The sequence below is a fragment of the Talpa occidentalis genome, unplaced genomic scaffold (assembly GCF_014898055.3).
Source record: "Talpa occidentalis isolate TD23 unplaced genomic scaffold, MPIMG_talOcc4v2.1 talOcc4.9, whole genome shotgun sequence".
Lineage (NCBI taxonomy): Eukaryota > Metazoa > Chordata > Mammalia > Eulipotyphla > Talpidae > Talpa > Talpa occidentalis.
Window position 1 is genome coordinate 27726232 of NW_023605305.1, and position 19089 is coordinate 27745320.

Genomic DNA, 19089 nt, shown 5'->3' on the forward strand with positions numbered 1-19089 from the left:
TTTAAGAGAGTTAGTATAAAAGCCCAGTGTACAAGGTCAAGGAGTATTTTACCTTAGCTGATAGGCCAGAGGAGGCTGGGTCCCCAGCAGCCCCAAACCTCTGACCCCGTGTGAGGTGAGGGGTGCCAGAGACCCATGTTTTTAGCAAGTACCATATCTCAGCTAGAGCCTTTGGTTCTTTTCCTTCGTGGAGTTAGCATAAAAAATAGAGCTAGAGTTTTAGTTTCTAAATAGTCGCCTACCTCGATAGTCTTAATTTTGTCACAACACAGCTAAATCGTTCCTATTTGCGTAGCAGGTGACCAGTCCCAGAGGTGTATTTTGAATGCCACTAAACCATGTGGGTGATGGTTGGTTGCTGGAAAAGTAAAGACCATTGAGTAACCCACAGGACTTGCGTGGATCTAAGTGGCCTGGTAACTTGTCTATTTTCCCTCCTTCTGTAGCCAACTTCAGGACTGACTGATCATGACTTCTATAAAGGAGCAGGCAGCAATTAGCCGGCTCTTGAGTTTTTTACAGGACTGGGACAATGCTGGCAAAGTGGCAAGGAGTCACATCCTCAACAAGTTCATTGAAACCAATCAAGGCAAGACTGCCCCAGAACTGGAGCAGGAGTTTTCTCAGGGAGCCAGCTTGTTCCTGGTACGCTTGACCACCTGGCTCAGACTCACGTATCCTTTGCTGAACAGAAGAAAATTTAAAAGTTGAAGGTACTCTTCAAAGGAGAAAAGGAGAGGAGATTATTGAGGGAATACTTCTCTTGATTCTCTCTAAAATTTTAGGATAGGACCTCTGGTGAACAAAATATTATCCCAAAGGCAAGAGTCCCCTCAACTTCCTGTCTTTCCAATCTATAAATAGGTCCTCATTCTCAGCCCACCCCTTTTGCTCCCATGTCTAGGGCTAATCCTTTATGCATTTAAATCCCCTACCATCTCCTTAGGGATTTTATTCTCTCTTCTATGGCTTTCACTCTTGTCTCGTGATCAGTTTGTTTCATCAGCATTTATCAAGTATTTTCTCCCTCAAAAATAAAAATTCTTGTCTCAAGCCTATATTCCACCCATCTCCTGCCCTTCATGGTGGAGATTCTTGGCAAGGTTTTTGGCCTTCCTGTCTCCATTCCCTTGCCTCCCTTTTCTCCCCCACTCCCTGGAGTCTGACTTCCATGCTCCCCACTCCACTGACACAGGTCTTGCCAGGCTAACAGTGGTTTTCTAATTGCAAAACTCAGCGACTAAGTCCCCAGTCCTTATACACGACCTCTCAGTGGCATTTATCAATCAATCGTTCCCAGCTCTCAAAACATTCTTCCCTTGGTTTCTGGGCTACTACTTCTCTTGCCTTTCTCCTTTCTTCCCTTCTGTTGTTTCCTTCTGTTTCTTTTCTATCCTTCTGTTGTTTAGCAATCCCTTAAATGTCTGCATCCCCTCCTGTGCTGTGCTCACTGTCAGAGTCTCCCTGAATGATCTCACTGTCCCCTTACCCCCCACGCCCTGTGGACAATGCAGACCCACAGTTCCACCTCCCATACCATCCAAGGAGATAATCTGCATGAATACCCCTCTCCCTTCATCTGTCTACAGGCCAGAAGGCCTGACAATAAGAACTCAGACCCTGAGTCAGACTGCCTAGGTTCAGATCACAGTTCTTTTAGTTCACTTTGAAGCCTTTGACAAGTCATTAACCTGAGATTATTCCCTTATGAAGTAAATGGAAACACTAATAGCACATACTGCAGAATGTGGTGAGGGTTAAATGAGACAATGCAAGCAATGCAGTTAGCACAGTGCCTGGCATACAGTACATGCTTAGCACTTGTTAGCTACTGCTGATATTGCAGCAAACTTCTGCAACTAATTGCTGGAAATAATGGACCAGAAATATGTACAGTGAATATCTATAAAAATAAGACTAGCCTGAAACAGAGGAAAAGGAAGGTGATGAAAGTTGGTCCGCTAGCTGGTAATGGATGAAATGAGGGAGGATGCACTGAGCAGAAATTGTGCTGGGGTTCGAGGCGAGCAGGGTAGAGGACAATGCAGCAGTAGAAACACCACCATGAGGGCTGATAACTTAGCCCCCAGCTACAGTGGCAACAGGCAGGGAGCCTAGCTCCAGAGCAAACACTGGTTTTGCAGTAAAGAGCCTTTCCTAATGAGCCAATCTGTCTCTACTTCTATTGGCATCCTGGGAACCAGGGTGCAGCAGAGATAATTTGCCTCACATATCCGCCCCACACCCCCGCCCCCAACAAAGCACCATTACCTCCAACCCATTACATTAGCCTTTATCAGTCTTGGAAGCTCTCAGTCATCCTCCATGAGCTGCAATAATTTCAGCTAATTTCTTAAGTGTTCTAAGAGCCTGCGATGTGTTATGAGCCTAGTAATTGTTGACTGGTTTCTTTTCTGTTGTGGCTTGATTTCATACCTTGTATCTAAGCTGATGCGTGCTCTGGGTGCTTTATTACAACGAAGCTTTTTGTAAAGCCTCACATTAAAAAATAACATTAAATACTGAGGTTGTTTTAAATCAGACTTTAATTTTTCCACCATCTCCTGTTGTACTTATTAGGAAGACATGCAATTCTTCATAAAGATAGTGACCTCCAGTGTAAAGCTTTGAGCAAGCACAAGATTGAGAATTAATGATGAAGCTGATTATATTTAGAGAAGTCTAAGAATGAGGAACAAAGTAATGAACTGTGCTGAGACCCCAGGGTGCAATGGTCATGGCAGAGAGAGACTTAGAAAATTGACCCCCAGGTTTTTCTATGCATCTTTTATTCATCAGAGCCTCCTCTCTCGGGAGCACCTGTCAGAGCCAAGGTGGCTGAACCACTCCAGAAGCGCTTCCTGAACCATGAACCCACATCCCCCCATCTTCCCTACCCAGGAGTGCAGTCACTCCCCCTTCAATCTGACCTCTCAGGTCAGAGCACAATTCAGCTGCTGTTCATTCTGGGCCACAGGTAGTGTCAGGGAGGAAGCTAAGGATCTGGTTTCTGTATAGAAAACTATCCTGAAGTTTGCTCCTTAATTTATTGTGCAGTTACATGACTCCCTCGTGTTTAAATAAGCTCCTGAGATCCATTGGCATCTTCTTATCAGCTGTAAGCAGGTGAGTTCTAACCTGGAGTGGTTCTGGGGTCTTGGCTGCATATTGGCTCGTGGTGTCTGTGGGATTCATACTACATGGAACTGTAGTTTCTAGTTATTCACGGGTACCTCGTTGCCTTCAGGGTGAGCCCAGTGGAGAGTCAGCTTGGTCCTTCTCTACCTGCTCCCCACCCCAGGATCTCCATCAACACTTTACTAGTCAGCACCCTCTTGGTTGTGAATACAGAGAACCAAGTCATACTGGGATCAGGAAAAGGGAGAATTTATTGGCTCACTTAACTGGAAAGCCCAGAGCATGGAAGTCCTTATTTCAGGCCTGACTAGGCCCAAGGGCTCAAAAAAATGTTATTGATACTTGGTCTCTCCTGCTGTCTTTTTCTCCATTTCTCAGCTCTTGTCTTCTGTGTATTCCTGGGCCTCCATGTGCCGTGGGCTTCTGAAGCTTCACCACCCTTCTAGCTCAGCCACACCAAAAAGAAAGCCTATCTCTCCCAAGGGTCCCAAGAGAGCCTTGGATTTTTTTTAAAGATTTATTTATTTATGCATACAAGAACTGGGGTACAGGCCAGAGGTATGGGGGTGGGGGCAGGTGAGAGGATTCACCAGAGACAGAGTGGGGAGCACAACAGGCAGATGAAATACACTGCTGAGGGGAGCAGAGGGTGAGACAGAAGAGGTCTGCTGTGCCATGTGATTAGCTCCCTGGCTGGCCCGAGAACTTGTGCTGCAGTGGCTTCAGATAGCTTCACAGTGCTGTGCTTAACCCCTTGTGCCACCAGGGAGGTCTGAGAGCCTTGGATTTTGAGCCTCATTGAACCAACTTAGGTCACATACCTGAACCCCAAACAAATCACTACAGTCAGAAGGATAACACACTCCATCACCTGCTCCCCCTACAAAATCATATAGCCCATGGGCCTCCCCCGTGGCGCAGCAGTTGAGCACTGGGTTGCAAAGCTGCCCACAGCCTCTGCAACTCCAGTTCGATCCCCGGCCATTGGGCAAGGGTCCCACATGGTACGCAGACCTCTCCTGCTGCCCGCTGCTCCCCTCAGCAGTGTACTTTGGTCCTTCTGCCTGCTCTGCTCCCCGCTCTGGCTCTGGTGAATTCTCTCACCCTCCCGCACTTCTGACTGTACCCAGTGCATGTATAAATAAATAAATCTTTTTTTAAAAAAATCATATTGCCCATCAGCTGCAGAGGGGTGGTAACCAAAGGGACAGGTGGGGTGCTGTTTCAAGAAGAGGAGGAACATGCTGGGAAGCCAAACACAGAAAATGTCCGTGTGTTTAACTTTCGCATTCCTGCCGGAAGGAAGGATTTCCAAACTATTGTGTCACTTTGCCCATGAACATTTCCCGACTAGGAGGGCAAAGTCTATGAAGGAAGGACACTGAGATTCCTTTATTTCTACTCTTCTCCCTCTGGACAGTTATCGGTACCTTACAGAATTTCTTGAGGTTGGAGGTGTCCTAACACTCTTGGAAATACTTGGACTGGAAAACATCAAGGAAGAAGACAAGAAGGAATCCATCAAGCTACTTCAGACTATTGCAAACTCTGGGAGGAAATATAAGGAGCTCATCTGTGAAAGCTATGGTGGGTAATATGTATGACAAGGGTGTCAAATCTCATGTCTCCCTCAGGGTCTGGGTGAAATGGTGGCAGCACCCACCACTGCTGTAGGAAAAGGCATCACAGAATTGGCTGCATGGGAGGCTCTCTGTACAGTGGGCCAAGTCAGCCGCTCTCATCACCGCCAGAAGACCCAGACTTGTGATTTCCCTGATTCATCATTTGCTCAGATCTCTCCATGGTGGTTTTGGAAATATGTCTCCACTTTAAACATATCCTCTTCATGTATCCATTCAACAAAGATTCATGAGGTCATGGCGTAAAAGGCTTTGTGAAGTTAAAAGTGAGTTATGGGTAACTGTAGAAAGAAAGGTGAAATAGCCTTACTCAACATGTGTGCTAGTTATATACTAAGGTGCTAGAAATACAGGGATGGGTAAGAGATAACCCTGTCCTCAAAAGAGCTTATGGTGCAGGCTGCCCAATGCTCTGACTAAGGTGTGTAAGGAGAGATCATCCCTCATGAACCCCTTTTTCGAAGCACTTGGCTCACTGTACCTTCACTGTGTTTCTCCTCTATGTCCATTCACCACTACCCCGCCCTGCCCCAGGGCCTCCCTGATCTTCAGTGTTTATCCATGAAACAGGACTAACAACTCCCTCTCAGGATTTCTCCAGGGTTAAATAAGGTGGTGTTTGTCAAAACATCTTGTGAACTGCTGAGCATTATCCATGTGTTAGTAATCAAGCATTTTGCATTTTGCAAAATGACTTTACATTCTTGAAAAAGATTTTGATCAGCTGACAAGGCTATACTGAAACAAAAGCCTCCAGCCACATAGTCAGAGGTGCATGAAGTCACGAGACGGCATGAGGACTAAGCCTCAATTTTGCTCTGTTGAACAGGTCTGGTGTTACCTGTTACATAATATTACTCATTACGTAATCTTGAATAAGGATTGTTTTTGTAAATCCTTCCAGTTTAGCATTTCCTCTCTTCCTTGCTCAGGTGTACGATCCATAGCACAATTTTTGGCAACATGTAAGTCAGAAGAGACCCAGGAAGAAGTACAGATTCTGTTGGATTCTTTGGTCCATGGCAATCCAAAGTACCAGAATCAAGTATACAAAGGTCTAATAGCTTTGCTGCCGTGCGTAAGCCCGAAAGCTCAACAGCTGACCCTGCAGACTCTCAGGACTGCCCAGGTGAGCCCAGGCTGCACGCTCCGTGGTTCTGATTCAGATGCAGTCCTCTCACAATTACCTTGCACAGCTGCCTTTTGGGCAGGCACGCAGAACAGAGCTCAGCCTCCCAGTGCATGTCTGCTATTCAATCAGCATTACTTCCAAAAGGCCAAGGCAGAGCAGAGAGTTCATGTCTCCCAGCCAAGTGATTTGTCCTGTTTACTTAAGGATCAGAAGGATGTTGGAAGACTTAAAAGTGGTTGAGACAAGCAACAAAGGTGATGAAAGCACTGTAGAAAAAATTAGAGGAGTCCATTCAACAAGGAAATAAACCTGGTGCATTTGCAGATGGCTTGTAAAAAACCAGAACTCAGTGCACGGAAAAGTTCCTTTCTCTTATCAGTTGCTGCCTTCCTCTCAGACAGTGCCTGGGGATGTGAATGAAGTCAGATTTGGGGGATGGTGACCACATGCAGACCCAGGGGTAGTAAAGAAAGAGTCGAGGCTCGAAGAGTGGCTTTGAGATGATCTATAGAGCTCTCAGAGCAGGTGTCCAGGATGGGGTGGGAGGGAGCAGGGAGTCAATTAAGAGATCATACCTGAACAGCGGTCTTACTGACTAGAATGGACAGACATTTCCGAGGTAGACTACAAGAACTTGGGGTAATAAAAGAGGTCACGGATAACAAACCTTGATAGACTTGGACAGTAGGGTGAGCCGTGTGTCACCAAGAAAGAGCAGGGAGAAACCGATTTTACTTGGAGGGTTAGGCCTAAACCCAGTTGATTTGGTGGCTCCTAGATGCCATCTGAGATGTAGGCCAAACTGGTTGCAGAGATAAGGTTAGGTCAGTTGCTTAAAAAATTACTGAATCCTGAGCTGAACCTTCCCGTAGAATCTGACAGCTTTCAGGTGGCCCTTGGTAATACTTGTTTTCTCTTTTAAGCTCCCAAGTAATCTGATTCCTATCTTAAGTGAGGAATCACACTGCCCAGGACATCTAGTAGAGATACTTATTGGACAGTAGAAAGTAAAATTCTCAGGCCCCAGAGAAAGTCCCAAAATGATGATGGCAGTTTGATTTCATGAGCAGAGAGGTGATAACTGAAACAACTGAAGTAAGATCAGCCAGGTAGACAGTGCCAAGGAACCACCAATATTTAAGAAGTTCTAGCAAGATAGATCAGATTATCATTAAGCTTTCCAGTTTCCATTTGGTAAGTGCCTCCTACATGCCACGCACTGTGTTTGGTGCTTATTTATCTCTCCTGGTCTCCACAATAGCTGATGGAGGCAGCTATTATTATCCCCATTTTAAAGTCCTGCTGTCTGTCTTTTCATAAGGGGGTGTTCAGTGATTTGTGTGAACTCACTAAGGAAAAGATTACTAAGTAGTTATTTAAATTCAATTATCTCTAACATCAGAGTCCTTATTCTTTGCATATAACACTCTGCCTCTTGGAAAAGGAGCAATGAAAGCCACAAAAAAAAAAAAACAAAACTGGACTGTAAAAATGAAGGGAAAAGAGTTTCAATAAGGAGGACATGATTGGCTGGATCAATAAAGAGATTGAGTGTGAGTAGAACAGAAAGATGTCTCCAGCTAGAAAAGTTGTGGCGAATTAGGGCACTGTCCTATAGCAGGAAAAATTAAATTGCAACTACCTATCAAAGGATACATGGAGCATGAAGAAGTAGCTTTTCCTGGGTATAAAGGGAGAAAAGCAAGAGCAGGCAGAATCAAATGACAACTGTGTTCAATCTGGGTGAGCTAGAGGATGCTTAATACTAAAGGACAGGAACCAAAGCACAGGTAAAGGTTGAAGAGGTAGCAAGAGGAATGGCCTGATTCTGTGAGGTTCCCGAGAGAGGAAGATTTTAGGTTCTTGGGGAGTTTTCACCCTTCTCCCAGCCAATGTTGCTGACCTGTCCCTGCCCCTGGAGCAGGTGGGCAGCTAGCCTCAGCTGCATGCCTCATGAGCTGGAGGGTGCAGTGGCAACCTCGACAGACTCTCAGTTTAATTCTCAGCACCCATCTCTGCCCCTCATCTCAAAAAGAAATTGACCTCGCTGGCGTAGGGCCAATGCCCAGTATCTTGCACCTGCTCTTCCTCTCCCCATTCAGCCACCTTGCTGTTTGGGAGTCTGCTTTTTCATTTCTCCCAGGTAGACTAGATCTAAGGTAACCACCTTGTCCTGCTGTCTGTCTTTTCAGTCCATCATCGGAAGCACACACCCCAGCATCGTGGACTGCGTGCTGAATGTTCTGCGCACAATGCACCTGGAAGTCCAGTACGAAGGTAGGGGAGGCAGCAGGCTCGGCTCCTGATGGTGGGCCAGGGCGGGTGGGAGGTGCTGAGCATTAAGGAGAATAGCTCTTAAAAGTTTTCTCTCAGTCACATAAAGTCCTATCTTTGGTGCCTTAGACAGCCAAGGCAGTTGGAAGATGCTGGTTGGTGTGGATGGGAAAGTTACTCACAAATGGCAGTGATGTTCTGTGCTTCAAATTAACCATGTGGTATATTAACAGTTGTTAGAATCTGCCTGGGTCCATAGCTATCTCTGGTTCCCAGTCTTCTGTGGTGCATGCCCTCTAGACCAAAGTCACCCTGAGCAATGTCCTTCATCTAAGCAACTATATTGGCTAATGGTAGTATTAGTGTTTATTTAATGAGTACCTCTGTGCACCACTCACTGTGCAGGCACCATTCCATTTAGTTCTCAAAATAACCACAAGAATACAGAGCCTGGCACATACTAGATATTTAAATGTTCAAATGAATGAATGGTGGAAGTGGGTATTTTTTATTTTAAAAACTGAAAGCATTGGAGCACAAAGAGATAAAGTGTGCTTCCCAAGGTTACACAGCTCGCTAGATTCAAACCACATAGGTCTGTTCTGACCTCAAGGTAGATGCTTTTTACATGTAACGTGGCAGGATGTCATTCCCTTCCTAAGGTGGTTCAGAAAAAGGAGACTGTTCCCAAAAGGAGAGGTCAAGAAAGGTTTGATGACAAGGTAGAGCCTTGGAGAATGGGGCAGATAAAAAAGAGCAGAGATCATTCCAGAAGGAGGAATGGTATCAGTAAAGGCCAAAACATAGGGAGGTAACAAGTGTGTCTGGGGAATGACAGGTAGATCATTTAGCAAAGGTCTGGTAGAAGTCTCAGTCCAGGAAGACCTAGAGAGTTAGGCTAAGACCAGATCTAGGAATACCTCAAATGCCAGCTGGAGTAGTGGGTACCCCCTCCAGCAGAGAGCATCAAGAAGTGAACCATGAGCAGGTAAGTGGCCCAGGGAAAGCAGTGTCGCAGGAAGATTGCCTGGGTGTGGTGTGCTTAGTGGACCAGAGCCATGGGAAGACTTGAGGCTGAAGGACAGTTGGAGGCCTTTTGGGTTGTGCATACAACAATGAGGCTGGTATAGCAGGATCCAGAGGCCTAGGGAAGGAAGAGAGGACAGGACTGGGAGCTGCCTAGTGTGGAAAATGAGATAGGGGATGGAAGTGGGTGGGCAGTGCCCAGGGGGCTAGGGCAGAAAAACTCATTTAGCAGGAAAGGTCTGGGCATCAGAACATATCTCTGTCCAAGATCACAGGCTGAGCCCCAGGCCCAGGAAGTCTGGAAAGGGTAGAAGGAGCAGGTAGGTACCAAGGTCAGGTATGCAAGCGAGATCCTGAGGTAGATCCATGAAGGTCTGGAAGCTCACCTCCAACCTAGAGTATTTTTTTGAAATTGAATGTCATTTGTATTTTTCCTTAAGTAATATTGTCAATTTTTAATTTGCTTGACTCCTGCAAGTGTGAGTATGTGGACTTTGTGTGTTGAGCAGTAACGCTATGTAATTCTCTGGTGCAGCAGAGTTCTCTCAGGGAGGGGGTGGAGCGGTGAGGGACCTAAGTAAAGGTCACTGGCGAGGTCCAGTGGCTGGCGTTGGAGCAGGGGAGGGACCTGGCCTCTACATAGACTGTGCACAACTTTAGTGCAACTCTTACAGTTTTCCTCCTTATATCCTCAGTGGTCCCCAGCATGGTAAGGCTTAGTTACATGTTGAGTTGAGGGAGTGAGAGAGTGAGTGAGTGAATGAATTCTGGACATACACACTGCGTTGCTTTCCTAGCTCCCTTTCTCCTCTGGACCTGAGCAACTTCCAGGCAGAGACTGGATCTGATTCATCTCTTGCTCCAGTACCAGGCCTGGAACACAGTGGGTGCTCAGTAGAAGTTTGTTGAGTGCTTTTTGGAAAAAAATGGTTTAGCCTTAGTTATGCTGATGAACCCCCTCCAGAGTTGGAACTGTTCTGACAACTCCCCATATCAGACCAAATTTTGAGTCCCCCTGTATTTATTCTAAAACTAAAATTGTAGCAGTGGCAGCAGGACACGAAACTTTGTCATGACATCTTTGGCGTGATGTCTGCTCATGCGATAACAGTGAAACTGTATGCCTCAACATCATTTCAAATATGCCAGACTCATACATTTGCTCAGGAAAGTTCTGGTGAATGAGGTTTTTAACCAGCCTAGAGGATGTGAATACAACCATTGTCCACTAGGGGGAACCATTTCATGCGATGCCTCAGTGGACCTTTTGGGACAGAATACAGCATCCAGCTTCCACTGAAACTCCCCCAAGGGCAGCCGGGGGAGCTTGACAGGCCTTGGATGTGGTCCTGACAGAGGTGGCCACAAAGGATTGGAGATAGATTTCTCTGAGTTTGAGGACACCAAATCACAAGAGCAAGCCTCACGTTAGGCCCAGCCTTGGGTAGCACAAGGCACTAAATCATTTGGGGGCTTCAAGGTGGGACTCAGCTAGGACTCTCACTGCAGCCCTCAGATAATTGTGACTTCTTGCAGCTTGGTGACTGGATTGCAAGATGGGGCAGCCAAGAGCAAGCTTCCAAGACATTCCAGACCCAAGCTCATGGTCTTCCACAAGTCAGGCCTCTCTCCTACCCAAATTCAAGGGGAAGCACACAAACACCACATCTTGATGAAAGGGGACTTAAATGATTTTGTGGCCACATTTTATAGACATATAGGAGCTGGGAGACATTTGATAGTGACTCTATGTCTGTTCAAGTGGGATAAATTCTTCCTTTTTTCTCCCTGTTCTCAAATTTGAATGCAGTTTCCTAAAATACGTTTGACCCCTGGCAGAGAGGTGGGCCAGAGAGCACCATATTAAATGTCAGGGGACGCCATGCCCTTGCAGATGCTTTGAAAAGAGAAAATGGGCCCTCCCTGGTGGCCTAGGGGTTAAGTCTCAGTGCTATCACCACCACAGCCCACCCTGATGGCCTGAGTTCAATTCCTGGCCAGGCCTAGGGATAGGGTGCAGCAGACCTCTTCTGTTAAACACGCAATGGCTTTCTAGTCCCCACTGTGGGAGTTCTGTCCGTTCTTGACTATTCACTCTCGAGAAATAACCAGGGAAAGGAGGCTTGCGCTGTTATCCACTAATTTCTTAGGGTGCTTTTTTGTTTCATAGAATTAAGACTTTAGAATTTCCTTTCATGATCATCCCATTGAACCTAAGAGAGCCAAAATTAAAATTAAGGGAGGACTTTCCTCCAAGCAGTCATGCCTAGAATTTGTCTTCGTTTATAAATGCTTTGAAGTGAAAAATGGCATTTTCCTCCCAGGGAGGATGGCTATTCCAGGAATTAGTGGCAGGTGGAGACTTAATCATGACAAGCAGTCTAAAACCACAGAGAGCTATTCGCTCACAGGTCTCCTCCCCTAAAAAGAGACATTTCAAAGTCATAGAGAGGTCTCTGGAAGGAGAAATTAATGAATTCCTTTGGGAATTTGAAATATATGTGTGTGTGTGTGTGTGTGTGTTTACATAAATATATTAAATATATTAGTATCTTTCACAAATAAATTACTTTAGGAACATAAAAATTACTACCTATGACTTAATTAGAAAGAGACCAATCATTGTAAATTAACTTGCCAAATGTGTGCTTGCCAAAAATCTGTTGGCCAAATGACCAATTTGCTGAGTGGCCAATTCACCAAATTACCAATTTACTGAAAGTGTGTTTCCTTTAAATATTTGTGAAGTTTATAGCAGTCCCTATGGGTTGCGTTGGTAGGGCCTCAGAGAGCTGGGAGAAGCCAGAGCTTCAGACTGTCCTCTGCCCCCCAGGACCCCCTCCTCCCTGCCCTTTGTCGGCCCTTTCTCTGGCCTGTGGTCTGCCCTTCTCCACTCCCCTTGGCATGCCCTCTGCCCAAGGATGAGCAGCCTGGGCCTTGCAGTATGGTGACCTCCAGCATGTTCCCTCTCCTGGGTCCCTCCCCACCAAAGCCACAGAGAACGTGGGCAGACATGCTCTGAAGACAAAATGAAAGCCCGTATATTCAAACCTTGCTGACATCTACAAAAGCTGTTAAGTCAGTCCACCTATATTCATTATTGCTAGAGAATAAATTACCCCCAAAACTAAGTGACTAAAGAAAAAATCATTTAAAATAAATGCCAAATTCTGTCAGAAGCTGTCCAAATAAACTTAAGAGTGTGTGTGTGTGTGTGTGTGAGAGAGAGAGAGAGAGAGAGAGAGAAAGAGAGAGAGAGAGAGAATCACACAATTTTCGTTGCTCAAGAGGCTGGAATCCACTTGTCTGAGGGCCCTGGCTTGGGGTGTCTCATGAGGTTGCAGTCAGGAGCTCAGCTGGGCTGTGGTTCTCTGAAGGCAGGACTGGCCTGGGGAACCCGCTTCCAGGTGACTCATTCGCACACCTGGCGAGTTGGGCTAGTTGTTGGCAGGAAGCCTCTCTATAACCTTCTGGAATGTCCTCACAACATGGCTGTTGGCTTCTCCCAGTGTGAGCAGGGAGGAAGGCCCACTCTCTTTTATAGTCTGATCTCAGAATGTGCACTGTTGCTTCTTTTTTGCTCTGTCCATTAGAAGCAAGTCACTAAGTCCAGACGCCCACAGTCAAGGGCAAGAGAATTGAAAGAAAACATACTAAAGCCCTTGTGGTGGACATATTTTAAAATCACCACACCATCTAATAAAATGCTGAAACACCAACAAATAGTGGGTATAGGAAACAAGGTCATGGTAAAAGGAATATTTGTGAATTTGGGGAAATGGTGGTCATTCAGAGAATAAGATTTGTGTCTAACTGACCAAGAACTTAGGATCAGCTTGACTTGTTAATATCAGTAAAATGATCACATTCCAAATAGTGAAGTTGAAAGTGAATGTGGCTTAGCAGCCCAAAGTACAACAGCAGGGTTAACAACTAAGCAAACTGCACTGCACTAATCTGGTAAAATCTTCCAGAGATGTTAGTGCGGGGAAACCATGACCTAAGCAGCCAGACACGACAGACATGGGCAGGTCTTTGAACATGTGACATCTCTTTCCCCATCATAAGGCCTGGCGAGACTCTGGCAAGAGCATCACTGTTAAATTTCCTAAGGTTCTTGGCTTTGTGAGGTTATTTGGGTTCCTAGTTCTAAGAAGTATTTAGAGGGCCTCCCCGGTGGTGCAGCGGTTGGCGCTGGGTTGCGAAGCTGCCCGCAGCCTCTGCAGTGCCGGTTCGAGCCCCGGCTGCTCCCCGGCCCCCAGAGGAGGGTCCCACATGGCGCGCAGACCTCTCCTGCCGCCCGCTGCTCCCCTCAGCAGTGTACTTTGGTCCTTCTGCCTGCTCTGCTCCCTGCTCTGGCTCTGGTGAATTCTCTCACCTTCCCGCGCCTCTGACCGTACCCAGTGCTTGTATAAATAAATATTTTTTTTTAGAAAAGATTTATCTAAAAAAAAAGTTTTCTGAGAGGAAATTCATGTAAAATTAACCATTTTAATATAATTCGTTGGCTATTAATACACATTCACCATTGTGAACCCCCTATTCCTGGTTCCGTACCCATCATCCTTGAAACTCTGTACGATTAAGCAGTTGCTGCTTAATCCCTGGAAACCACCAATCTTCATTCTGTCTCTGTGGATTTACCTGCCCTGGCTACTTCACTCTATGGAATCTTATAACATGTAATTCTGAGAAATAGGCACTGTTTTCATCCCCACTTAATGGATGAGGAAACTGAGTCACAGAACAATTAAGTCACCAAAGTCTCAAAGATGATAAAGGGGGAGTCTGTGGGTCACACCCAGGCATTCTGACTCCTATACCCACCTCCTCCCTACCATGTGACCCTGTCTCTCTGGTGTTCCTGGACTTTTTTCATTTTTACCAGTTTTGAGAAGCAAACAAAACCTGATGATAGACAAATGCATTTTTACAACAATCAAATACATTTTTTAAAAATTATGTTTTCCTGACTTCATGCAAGATCCCAGGGTCAGGCCAGTGCCACAAGATCTCGTGAAAAGTACATCCCAGAACCGTGTGCCTTTGCTTTCCTCCTCTGAGCCAACATAGGGGTGGCGTCAGCCTCCCCAGCTGGGTTAGAGGCCACCGTCCTGTGTGTCAGCGAGCAGCAAGCACAAGGCTCTGACACTACAGGGCCGTGTCTCATACAGATCTACTGAGTGTTTTTATAAGTGCTGCCTTTCCTCCAAATTCCATGAACACTTTAATTGTGACACTTTATTTACAACTTATAAGTGTTAGTATACAGTCTTCCAGGGTTGTTTTTTTTTTTTTTTAATAGAAAATCCTCAGGAAAAAGTTTGCTTTTAATTGCCCACTTTGCCCTAACGTCAAACCACCTGCCCCGGCCTGACACAGCTGCTGCCTGTACACCTGGTACAGCGACGTCAGGAGCAGCGTCAGGAGAGGTTCAAAGCGCCTGCACACAGGCTGCCAGGACATGGTGAGCCTTGCCAGCAGGGTGGATACCAGTGTGGATGCCACAGTAATTCCTGAGTCATCACTACACATACTACCATAGCGTTTACTGCTTCGCTGCCTGGCTTTTTTAAACTAAATTGTAAATAAAATGCATTTTTACTGTTTCAGCCTTGGGCTTTGAACAAGATGTGGTAAAAGAGGGGGCGAACGGAATAGGAAGCAGGTACAGAATGTAGGTGTCCAGGCGGATGCCAGACCCTGGTCTCTTCCTTAGAACCCTGCAGCTTGCCATGTGCAGGAACGGGAGGCAGCCTGTGTGTGGAAACCAGAGCGGCATCTCGCACTTCTCACACGTGTCCAGTAGGTGGCAGTCTTGTCTGGACACGAAGGGAAAGAAACAGGACACTGGTTTTCCAAGGCTCCGCAAGCAAAGAATTGTAAAACAAACTTCATCAGTGTGGAATGCCTTGGAAATAGGAGCGTGAGCCACCATTCCCAGGCGCCATCCCATTTTATTTTATTTTATTTTTTTTTATTTTTTTTTAAAGATTTTTTTTTTTTATAGAGGCATTTTTATTTATTTATTTATTTGTTTGTTTGTTTGTTTATACATGCACTGGGTACAGTCAGAAGTGCGGGAGGGTGAGAGAATTCACCAGAGCCAGAGCGGGGAACAGAGCAGGCAGAAGGACCGAAGTACACTGCTGAGGGGGGGAGCAGCAGGCGGCAGGAGAGGTCTGCGCGCCATGCGGGACCCTTCTCTGGTGACCGGGGAGCAGCCAGGGAACGAACCGGCGCTGCAAAGGCTGCGGGCAGCTTCGCAACCCAGCACTCAACCACTGCGCCACCGGGGAGGCCCCTCGCCATCCCATTTTAAAGCTCCTTCTGCCAAGAGAATACTCTGTCTCCTACCCACTGTTAGTCCCTGGGCATGTCATTTCTTCCGGGTCTCTTCCCCTGGCAGACACATTATCACTGAGCTTCACCTCCCCCCTCCCACCCTCACCCCCACCCTGCGGGTCCCATGGTTCCTCTTGGATTGGAGAATCTTTCCTCTTGCACTAAATTTCCAAGTGTCAGCGACGTGCTCCCTGCATCTAGCTGTTTTGTTCACTGCTGTTTCAGTCAGCACCAGCGCTACAGCTCACACCTGCCCAGTCAGTATTTGCCAAGTGAATAAGCAATAAGAGCCACTTCTCTGCCTCACTGGAGTGGTCTCTCCATTGCTCAAACCCACATGATCACATTTCTGGGGACTCTCGCCTCTCCCTCTCCAGGCCCCACTCTCTGGACTGCCTCCTGTCTCTCTGGAAACTGCATCTCCATCCTTTTCCTCCACCAGTTCCTTAGGTGCTGGTTTCTTTTTCTCTCAGGATTCAATCCCAGGTCCTTTCTCCTCTTTCTGTGGCACCTTCTCCCTCCCATAGTTTAAATTACCACCTATAATATTCTATCAAAAGCAATAATACTCAGCCTTACACAGTGCTCACTGCAGGTGCAAGGCACTTGCTCAGACTCTTATTTAATCCTCCCAGCACGCTGGCCAGGTAGAACTATTATTTTTCCCACTTCATGGATGAAGGGTGGAGGCATTGAGCCACCTCCCTATAGCTCCAACTCCTCTCCCCACCCCACACCTTGCTTCCTTCTGAATATCTTGAATGTCACTGACCATGTTTGGAATTGAACTCCTGATACCCTAGCTCCAACCCTGTCATTCTCCAAGATTCAGTGAAAAGCACCCAATAACCAGTGCTAGAGGGGCCTCCCTGGGGGTTCAGGGGTTAAAGTCTCAGTGCTATCAAGAGATCACCAGCCACTAAGGCATGAGTTCGATCCCCAGGCAGGGAGCAACCCACATGGCATAGCAGACCTCGCCTATCTCGCCCGCTGCTCCCTCCTCCATCTCTGATGAATCCTCTCACCTCCTGCACCTCTGGCCCACACCCCAGTTCTTACATGCATAAATAAATAAAATAAATCTTAAAAAAAACCACCAGCACTAGAAATGTGGGTCATCATCTTCTCTTCCTGCTTTCCACCTTCAACCCACTTCTAACAAGACCAGTCAACTCTGACTCCCTAATACTATTCCAATCTATTCCCTCTTCTTCACTTGTCCTCGCTATTTTAATTCAGATCTTTGCATTTCTTACCTCTAAACCAATTTTCATCTCATCAGGGGGGAGTCTGTGTTCCTGGTCCTTCACCACAGTAGAGGCAGCAGAGCTTAGTGGACAAGAACGTGGCCTTTGGAATCCCAAAGACTCATTCCACTGCTTGTTAGCTATTTGACCTTGGGCACCTTACTCAGCCCTTTTGAGTCTTGGTTTTCTCTGAAACAAAAGATGCGAAAACACCCACTGTACAGGGTGGTGGGCACGTGCAAAGCCTGTCACCCGCCTCCACGGACGAGCTTTCGCTCCAGACCAACACACTGTGTCCCAGCGCCTGCTTGCCTGGCCAGAGGTGCACGTACTCTCCAGAGGGCACCTGCCACACTCTTCGCTCTGGCCCCTTCCCCCCTCCCCAACCCCGGGCTTTGTCAGCTCACACGTCACTTTCTCTAAGGAAGCCTCCTCCTGATTTCCTGTCCTCCCCCACCCAACTCACCCTTGCATCAGCCTGGCTACCTCTGTGTTCCTGTGGCTCTTACAACACTGCATCACAAAGGCGGTCTCCTTACTAGTATCCCCCATTAGACTGTGTCGTCCCTGCAGGCTGGGATTGTATCTTAGTCCTCACAGCTCTAGCACAGCGGGCTGGCACAGAAGATGCACTAAGTTTTTTGTTAGATAAACAAATGAATCAATGAATAAATCTGTGGCTGCTTTTGTTATAGGACAGGGAGAGGGGCAGCCCAAACCCCGCAAACCTGCCTATTCTAAATGGGTTCTGCCATCCGCCGCATCAACACAAAACATAGGAGACTTTAATGGGAAGGAACTTTAATAAAACTAGGAAACAATACAGGAAAGGCAAAGAGTCTAGTTTCTAAATGAAGCACCCAAAGTTACCCGTCCCCTCGTGGGTAAAAGTCCATCCATATGGGAATGGCGCAGAACAAGGCCCCAAAACCTGCTACAAGTCTAAAGCATCTTCCAGTGGGGACCCACAGAAAAGGGTCACAAACAACCGGACAAGCCCGGAAGGAAAAGAGCAAAATTAACATCAAGATAAAAGCTGTCATTGTCACCTCCCCACGGGTCTCACCCACATCTGTGTCACCCAGTCCACGACCAAAAGACAAGCGCAGTTTCTTCACGTGTCTCTAGGCTCCATGTGCCTCCTCCAGGTCTCCTGGCTCCATCCTGCTTCCTTCCTTCCTCAGTCTCTTCTTCAGCTTCTCCTCTTCCTGCTCAGCTCCACCCTCCCTTGGGTGGGGCAGGGAACCTCCCCCTTTCCTGGGGACCACCCTGTTACAATCTAATGTAGGGCAGTTGGGTATTGTCAGCACCACAGGCTTTCCAAGCACGGCTCCAGCATGGCAGACTCTCGCAAGGCCCTGCTCTCTTCTCTGAATGAGCAGCTGTGCTTAGTACCCAGTATAATGTGTTGTTGTGGCTCTGGCGGAGACATGTGGGCAGGGACTAGCACTTTTACTTTGGGTGTAAACAGTGACAGCTATGAATTCAAAACTCAATCAGATATCACTCAGTGAACGAATCTCCATTTTTCCAAGGAGCTCCAAGCACTGCAGGTACATAAGCCATGAAGGATCGAACATGTAGTATAAAGTGACTGGGCAGAGTCAGACCTTGTCTCCCTAAGTGCTCGGGGCTGCATGAGCAGAGGATACTGTTTGTGGTCAGGGAAAGTTCATAAAAGTACCTCTACTGCTGTCCTTTCGGCACCGTGGCCACAGTCATGAGCATGCCCAGGCTTCAGAAGAGGCTCACCTCCAAGTGTCCTCCACGGTGGCAGAAAGGTCTGGTTGGGGCCTCCCAAGGTGGTGCAGGCATTAAAGTCTCCGCACTATCAAGCTATTCCAGCCACTGAGGCATGAGTTCGATCCCCAGCCAGGGAGCTGACCCCCATGGTGCAACAGGCCTCTCCTTTCTCGCCCGCTGCTCCCCTTAGTGTATTTCAGTCAGTCTGCCTGTTCTGCTCCCCACTCTGTCTCTGGTGAATCCTCTCACCCCCCCCCCCCCCGCACCTCTGGCCCACATACCAGTTCTTGTATGCATACATAAGTCTTTAAAAAAAAAAAAAGCTCTAGTTGGACCCCAGTGAAGTCGCCAATGCCAACTCCCTCCAGCCTCTCAAAGCCAGACTGATCATCCAGCAGCCGTGACTGCCCATTCTGGGCAAACAGACTAGTCAGGGACCCAGAGAATTTTCCTGCCTCCCCTGGGAAAAGTGGAGATAGGCCACACTTGACTCTGCTCTGGGGGACGTGGGTTCCATAGTCCTGTCTTCCATGGGGCAAGCACG

The 19089-nt window shown here is 47.0% G+C and overlaps 1 protein-coding gene across 6 annotated transcripts in view; it reads left to right on the forward strand.

The window, feature by feature from the left end:
• The window catches only part of ARMH1 (armadillo like helical domain containing 1), a 34436-nt gene that overhangs the window by 13130 nt on the left and 2217 nt on the right, over nucleotides 1–19089 (forward strand). For all 6 annotated transcript variants that reach the window (XM_054691625.1, XM_037500495.2, XM_037500494.2 and 3 more), the window contains 5 exons: nucleotides 447–674; nucleotides 3058–3126; nucleotides 4559–4725; nucleotides 5711–5907; nucleotides 8103–8187. In XM_054691625.1, the coding sequence (XP_054547600.1) occupies nucleotides 469–674; nucleotides 3058–3126; nucleotides 4559–4725; nucleotides 5711–5907; nucleotides 8103–8187 (724 nt within the window). In that variant the 5' untranslated portion in view covers nucleotides 447–468. The remainder of the gene's footprint in view (nucleotides 1–446; nucleotides 675–3057; nucleotides 3127–4558; nucleotides 4726–5710; nucleotides 5908–8102; nucleotides 8188–19089) is intronic.